Source organism: Penaeus vannamei, chromosome 24, assembly GCF_042767895.1.
Source record: "Penaeus vannamei isolate JL-2024 chromosome 24, ASM4276789v1, whole genome shotgun sequence".
Taxonomy (NCBI): domain Eukaryota; kingdom Metazoa; phylum Arthropoda; class Malacostraca; order Decapoda; family Penaeidae; genus Penaeus; species Penaeus vannamei.
Genome location: NC_091572.1, coordinates 34,246,202 through 34,253,926, shown reverse-complemented (window position 1 = coordinate 34,253,926; position 7,725 = coordinate 34,246,202). Strand labels below are relative to the sequence as shown.

Sequence of the window (7,725 nt, the reverse complement as noted above, 5' to 3'; positions counted from 1 at the left end):
TATTCAAAATATCTCCCTTTTCATAATATTTCTCAGTACTAGGCCTCATACTTAAGTCTCTGGGGCATACAAACAAGGAGTTGGCCCGGGCATCACCAGACCGCGGCACGCCACTGTTCGAGCGGCAGAATGTATAATTTTAAATTGCACTCGTTACTATGAACACTGCATTGCCAAATATATATGTATATGTACGCACATGCATGCATATATATGTATATATACGCACATGCATGCATATATACAAATTTGTTGCAATATGAAAAAAAAGAAATGGACTTCCCTCCTTGCTTTACTAATGTAACCGTGTGATATAGTTAAGTTACCCTTATAAAATCATTTTCTATGATTATGCATCAAAGAAAAATATTTTTATGGGTAACTATGCTATTCTGTATCGAAATTGCTTGAATTGAAATGGAGATGAATGTGCCTTATACTGAGATTAATTATGTAGGTTTCATCTTTGAAGAATATTTGGAATTTGATTTTAAGAGAATTTCATACAATAACTTCTAAATAATGACGAAAACTATGCTTATTTTCTGAACATATACAGCGATCTTACAATGTATAAGTGTGTAAATTACAAACAGCTCAAAACGTTTAGATTGTTTATAAAGGTGATATCAGCGTAGGATTCCAGTACTAAAAACGCCAACACAATCACATAATTAATGGAGAATTAAATATTGCTGGTCGTTTTCGAGTTAATTTGCATAAACTATATACTTTTCATGAATATATGATATAAATGATTATATGCTTCTTCGCATTACACCTGCAATTTACTCTCCAAGGCGATACAGTAATCATCGGTAATCAGTGATAATGCAAAATGCCATAAATTACCTAAATCGTTCATCATTAAAAGAAAAAAAAAATAGATGAATAATCACTTTTCTCATCTTCGTGACCCAGATATGACTTTCATGATTTTTTTTTTTTTTCATCTCCCTTTCTCTTCGTCTCATCTCCCTTCACCTCCCTTTTTGTGACAGCTTGAGTGTTAATCTTAGATTCTGAAAACAACATTTCGTCGCTTTTTTTCTTCTTCTTTCTTCTTTCTTTTTCTTGTTTACTCTGTTCCTTGTGTATTTGTTTTTTCTTTCTTTCTTTCTTTCTTTTCTTGTTTGTTATTTATCTTTTCCCAAATTCGACAACTGTATACAGGTCTTTGACTTAATATACGTCACTGAGTTATAGATTTCAGTCAAATTCATGTAGGTTATGTTTTTTATCTCGGTGGTTAGTTTGTTTGTTCGTTTGTCCGATATTCGCTGGTTAGCAGGATAATGCAAAAAGCAATTATTATTATTTTGACATTCTGACCATAGATATGTTTTAACCTAACTTAGATTAGAATCCGTGTTTTTTTTTTTTTTTTTTTTTTTTTTTGGGTGGGGGGGTTGTGTTAGTTACTTAAAAAGTTATAAACTGATTTACTAGAGGTGTGCCTGAGCCTAACTTAGATTCCATTAAATTTTGGTGGTGATCCGAATCTTGATCCGAATACAGGAATTTTTCGAAAGATTGCATCAGTTACCCCTGTTACCTTGCCTTCGCTAATGAGGTTATGATTACGGGTGTCACCTGTAATTTAAGTTCGAATATTTTTATTGCATTAGTGACCCTATTGCCTTGGCGGAGGTATGCGGTTTCTGATTGCTTCTAATTGCTGTTGTTACCATTATCATCATACTAATATCTATTAATTATTTTATCTTCAATTCTCATTCCTGCCATTTTTGTTGTTATTATTATCACCTCTGTCAGTGATATCGAAGTTGTTGTTCTTGCTATTATTATTGTTATTTTTAATATTGTTGTTGTTGCTGTTTCTTTTTTCATAATTGTTATTATTATCATGATCATTATTCTTATAATCATTATTTTTATTATTTGTTTTTGTAATCATTAGTAATGTCAATATCACCATTATTTTTTGTTATCCTTATTGTTATTGTTATTATTGTTATTATTGTCATTGTCGTTATTTCTTTTATTACTATATTTCTATTACTATTTGCTATCAGTATTACTATTATTATTATCATTATTACCATTATTATTATTGTTATTGCCATTAACATTGTCATTGTCATTAGTAGCATTGTTATTGTTGTTGCTATTAATATCATCACCATCATCATCATCACCATCATCATCATCATTAGCATCATTACCATCATCATCATCATCATCAGCGTTATTACCATCACCATCATCATCATTATCATCACGTGTTATTACCATCATCATTATCATCACGTGTTATTACCATCATCATTATCATCACGTGTTATTACCATCATCATCATAATTTTCATCATAAATATTAAAGTCATTGCTATTACTAATAGTCATTTTCACTGAAATCTAATTTGATATCTAACACATGATTGCATAAAGATTATTTTCAGTTACGTTCATCCTCCTCATTTCGTAAATAATATTTTTTAGCACCTGTGACGTAATAAAAATTTCATTAAGTGTGTAAGATATTTTTCTAGAAATTTCCGACCCATGAGTTAGAATTCTTCCCATTAGTTTTATTCTTTATTATCATTTTTGTCCTATTTTTCATTTTTATTATTCATTGATTTTCTCATCACTCACTAGTCCATTTATTAATTGATTTATCCATTATTTGTTTTTCTTTCTCCTCCTTCGAATTCATGATAATTTGCTAATTTTTTCTACTTTTCTTTTCTTTCCTTCTTCTCTAAGGAATGTATTTAAACAAAACAAAGAGTTAATGTGTTCTTTAACTAAATTGTACAAATACTGGTAATAAAGTAGATAGCATGTATAAGATTCCTTTAAAAATCAATCGTTTTATACATGTGCTGCAAGCCCAAATAAGGTGAAAATGAATCATTCGATGTACATAGTACTATGTCTCAAAAGGCATAGAGAGAGAGAGAGAGAGAGAGAGAGAGAGAGAGAGAGAGAGAGAGAGAGAGAGAGAGAGAGACAGAGAGACAGAGAGACAAAAAAGAGTGAGGGAGAGAAACAAAGTAAGGGCGAGAGAGAGAAAAGAGAGAGAGAGAGAGAAAAGAAAGAGAAAGAGAAAGAGAGAGAGAGAGAGAGAGAGAGAGAGAGAGAGAAAAAGAGAGAGAGAGAGAGAGAGAGAGAGAGAGAGAGAGAGAGAGAGAGAAGACATTTTCACAGCCTCAGACAATTTGTCCCTGGATTACAGTTAAATAATCATAAAATTAGTCCATTTATACACGTCACATAAAAAATATCAATTTACTCGTTCCAAGTAAGAAAAAATAATAATAATAAAATAATAATAATAATAATGATAATTTACATCCACTACAATCATTTTTTTAAAATAGAAATGAAATACAGGAAATACCCTCATCTTAACCAACCTACAAAGTCACATCGGTGTCACAAGGTAAAAAAACATCCACATCAACACCAGAAATACACCAGAACGAAATACCCAAGAGAGAACCCTGTGCAGAAAGGTCCAATTCCGGGCAGAAAAAAATGGTCCCATACACCTTACACAGACCTAAAGACCTTCCATGACAGAGACATACATTCTAATGACTGATTTTTTTTTTTTTTTTTTTTCACCGGGCAATAGGTAATCAATGACTCGTGTCACCGGTATGAGGACTCGTGACTACTTCCCTCCCTTCCTCTCTCCCTCCCTCCCTTCCTCCCTCCCTCCCTCCCTCCCTTCCTTCCTCCCTCCCTCCCTCTCTCCCTACGTCCTCTCCTCCTCCCTTATTCACTCCTGACTTCGTCCATAATGAGGAAAATTTGAAGAAAGATAATTTATTTAGTCCCAGAACATATGGCGGTGATGAGCTGCAGAGGTTTATGAAAAGATTTGCTTGTGAGTTTGTACAGCCGTCGTAAAAGAAATCGGAGAAAATGACGTTTGGGATTTTAAGCTCATTTTCCAAAACCTGGAGGATATATTTCTTTGGCTCTTTTTTTTATTTATTTGTTTGTTTTTTTCTGAAGTGTGGCCGCGGGATAGCGAATGGTCCCAGATATCCTCGGTTCGCGGAAGGAAGTGTTTGAAATGCGTGGTGAAATGCTTGCTTTGTGAGGTGAACTGTTTCGAAAAAGAAAGAAGAAAAATGCGGTAATGCAATGAAACTCACTAGTAATGGCCATGAAAATGCACGGAGAAGAAATGTATGAGGAGAATCTTGAACATGAATTGAAGACAGTTTCTATAGCCCCCCCCCCCCCAAAGAATAGAAAAAAAAATACAACAAGAAAAGATAAACAAAGGAGCGTATCCCTTCGGTACAGCAGACGTCAAAACCTTTTTTTCTCCCACATTCTCACACTCGCGAAGCACCCTAAGCAACCGCCCCGTTAACATCTCGCGTCCTCCTGTTCATTTAAGACAGGACTCCGCTCCTCGCCCGCCTGGGACTCCGCGAAGGGCGTGCGGTTGTTCTTGGCCAGCAGCGTGGGCGAGTGTTCGCTGACGGGGCTCAGCTGCTCCGTCAGGTTCTGCAGCTGGTCGGCGTCTGCGCTTATCGCCGCCGTGTCCCTCTCGGTTGAGCCCCTGGGGGGTGGAGGGAAGGGGGGGGGTCAGTGTCGGTTTGTGTTCATTTTGGCGATCAACTTTTATCAAATATAGATAGAGAGATTGATTGATTAGATAGATAGATTAGATAGATAGATAGATTAGATAGATAGATAAATGGATAAATACATAGATAGATAAGATAGATTAGATAGATTAGATAGATAGAGAGATAGATAGATAGAGATAGATAGATAGATAGGTAGATAGATAGATAGATAGATAGATAGCTTAAATAGATATTGCTGCTAGGATCTAACGAATGATTAAGTGTTGGCATGATTTTCTATTACAATTGATCTTAGGGAAAAGATGATCGCCAAAAATCCTTAAATTCTCTGGCAATTGAAGAATAATAGATCAATTCAAAAGCTAAAATACTATTGTGTGGATTATGGAGCAAATACTTTAGGTGTTTTGATTTCATTTTTTTTCTCTCTTTGTTGCTTCCTATCCGATAAATGATTAAATTTGTTGATTTCAATATTCATTCAAAACTCGTAATATTAAGGTTAAGAAAAAAAATGCACGGATATATATAGAACGTGCAATAGCATGCATTCATATACGTGTGCATATTTGTGTGTCCAATATAAATTGAACATAATTTCGAATTCAACTAAAACAACCAGACTTTAAATTAATTTGGACTCAAATTAAAGCAATTATGTTATCTCGTGAAACCGGCTTATATCTAGCATCAATATATGCACACGTTTATCAATATATATATATATATATATATATATATATATATATATATATATATATATATATATATATATATATATATATTCAAATTCGAACCTGTGTCATATATATAAATATATATATATATATATATATATATATATATATATATATATATATATATATATATATATATATATATATATATATATATATCGTTCATACTTACATACTTCATTGGTATAACACAGTAAGATTCACCACAGTGTAATACTACGTCCTGCAATAAGGTTACATCATGCTGCCATGCACATAAAGCACCTTTGTCTGTGTTGTAAATTTCTCCTCAGTGTCATGTTGTCTGTCAAGTGGTTTATGGAGCCGCCTACTAGGTTTGTTGCAAAGAATGGAAATTGCGAGTCGTGGTCATAGCAACGTGCATCGTCGAGTGTTTGTTTTTACGGCTTTTGTAAGTTTTTTTTTTTTTTTTTTTTTTTTTTGTCTGTAGTTAATCATTAATGTGGTCTAGTTTGACCTTATATCTAAAAGCATGGGGTGATTCGTCATCCAATATGGGCTCGTCAAATGAAGTTTCGAATAATTTTTTCTTCTTTTTTTTAATAAGGTGGAGGTATATTTGAGAAGTAGGTGGTGACTGTCTAAATATTCAAAATAACATATTTGTATTCAAGTTCATTATCATTACCAACCTGTCGCCTTGTCACTAGTTGTCATCACCTACGTCTTGATAACAAAAAAGAAAAAAAAAACTTAGTCGGTCTGTTAAATCTTGACAAAACATTCCCGGAAGTTGCAATATCTAGTCAAGCACCACATCGGAAAATCTGGTCCAGTGATGTCTACCGACGTTATCATTATTATTATCTTTATCCCCCTCTTCCTTCTCCCGCCGTCAGTTCCTCTGCGTCTGCGCTGACAAGACGAACGAGTGTCAAGGCAGACTTACTTAGGAATGATCTCCGTTCGAGTGTTGGGGTGCGTGAGGCGGTGGCAGTGTGTTGGTGCTTTGTGTGACCTCGCGTGATGTGCTCTGCCTGCGGGAGGTCCATGCACAGCCGCAGATATTGCTTCGAGGAACAGTGATTGAGAACCATTTTTATTTTTTTCTTTCTTTCTTTTTTCTTTCTTTTTATTTTTGCATTTGAGCGGCAAAGGTACTGACTGTTATGGCATTGCTCGTGTGATCCTAATCGGGCAAATTTGAAAGGAAGTAAATCTTATTACTGTAATTAAATCAAAATGTAAAGTTTTGGGCAACTGCGAAAGAGGTATAACAGTACCGTTACCGCTGATGCATGGGAATAGAAAGCTGTAAGATACACAAAACCAAACATGCAAACAGGGTTTCTCGCCATGCAAACACTGTCTGGAAAGAAGGTGCGATTCTTATTAATAATAAGCTATAATTACCTCCATATAATTCGAAAAAGCATCCCCTTATATCTTCGACGTCTGATAAATAGTAACTAGTTTCTTAGATAAATAGTAACTAGTTCTTACGTTTTACAGACTCTTGAAGAAAAAAAAATAACCCGAAATAGTCTAACCCACAAATTAACAAAACTAAATGGCCTATTTTAAAGGGATGTTTTTTTTAGCGTTCTTGCTAATGAAGATCTCTGCTATATTAAACTAAAAAGAAAATCCAAACATAGAAAAAAAAACACACAGGAACCTCCGCCATATTGAAGCGAACTGAAAATCCAAGCAAAGCAATTTTACACCAAGACATTTTACAAAAAAAGTTTTAGAAAAAGTAATCAATCGCACTCATCTCAAAATACTCCAAGCCAAGCAAAAAAAAAAAATAATAACAACAAATTTAAAAACAAATCTAAAATATACACACACATATAATTCCAAATCGAATAAAACAAACAGCAATATACGAATCCGTCTCACACCAGGCTTCGTACTTACAGCCGCTCGAGCAGCCTTACCTTCCAAAGTTCTCCCCATCCTCTATGGTTTCTGGGAGACGTCGGTTGAGTGTCTCGGGCAGCAGGAGAGACAGGGTGCCAGCCGCGAAGGCCATGGCACCGAAGATGATGAGGGGAAGCGGCTGCCACTGGTCGGCCTTTGGGGGAGGGAGTGGGGGAAGGGACGGCGTGAGTTGGGTTCTGCTTATTATGCTTTGAGGAGTTTATTTCAATTCATTTATTTATCTACTTATCTATTTTGAGATAGAGAGAGAGAGTGGGTGAGTGAGCGAGAGGGAGGGAGAGCGAGAGGGAGGGAGAGCGAGAGAGAGAGAGAAAGAGAGAGAGAGAGAGAGAGAGAGAGAGAGAGAGAGAGAGAGAGAGAGAGAGAGAGAGAGAGAGAGTGAGTGAGTGAGAGTGAGAGTGAGAGTGAGAAAGAGAGTGACAGAGAGAAAGAGAGTGACAGAGAGAAAGAGAGTGACAGAGAGAAAGAGAGTGACAGAGAGAAAGAGAGTGACAGAGAGA

The 7,725-nt window shown here is 35.3% G+C and overlaps 1 protein-coding gene across 9 annotated transcripts in view; it reads right to left on the bottom strand.

The window, feature by feature from the left end:
- Positions 1-2,750: 2,750 nt before the first annotated feature.
- The window catches only part of Orct (Organic cation transporter), a 61,467-nt gene continuing 56,492 nt past the window's right edge, over positions 2,751-7,725 (bottom strand). For 7 of the 9 annotated variants that reach the window (XM_070138716.1, XM_070138715.1, XM_070138717.1 and 4 more), the window contains exons 12-13: positions 7,222-7,358; positions 2,751-4,549 (exon numbers count right to left, since the gene is read on the bottom strand). In XM_070138716.1, the coding sequence (XP_069994817.1) occupies positions 4,354-4,549; positions 7,222-7,358 (333 nt within the window). In that variant the 3' untranslated portion in view covers positions 2,751-4,353. Of the gene's footprint in view, positions 4,550-6,227; positions 6,349-7,217; positions 7,359-7,725 lie in introns of those variants that run through there. The other 2 variants (XM_070138719.1, XM_070138720.1) reach the window with 2 other exon arrangements.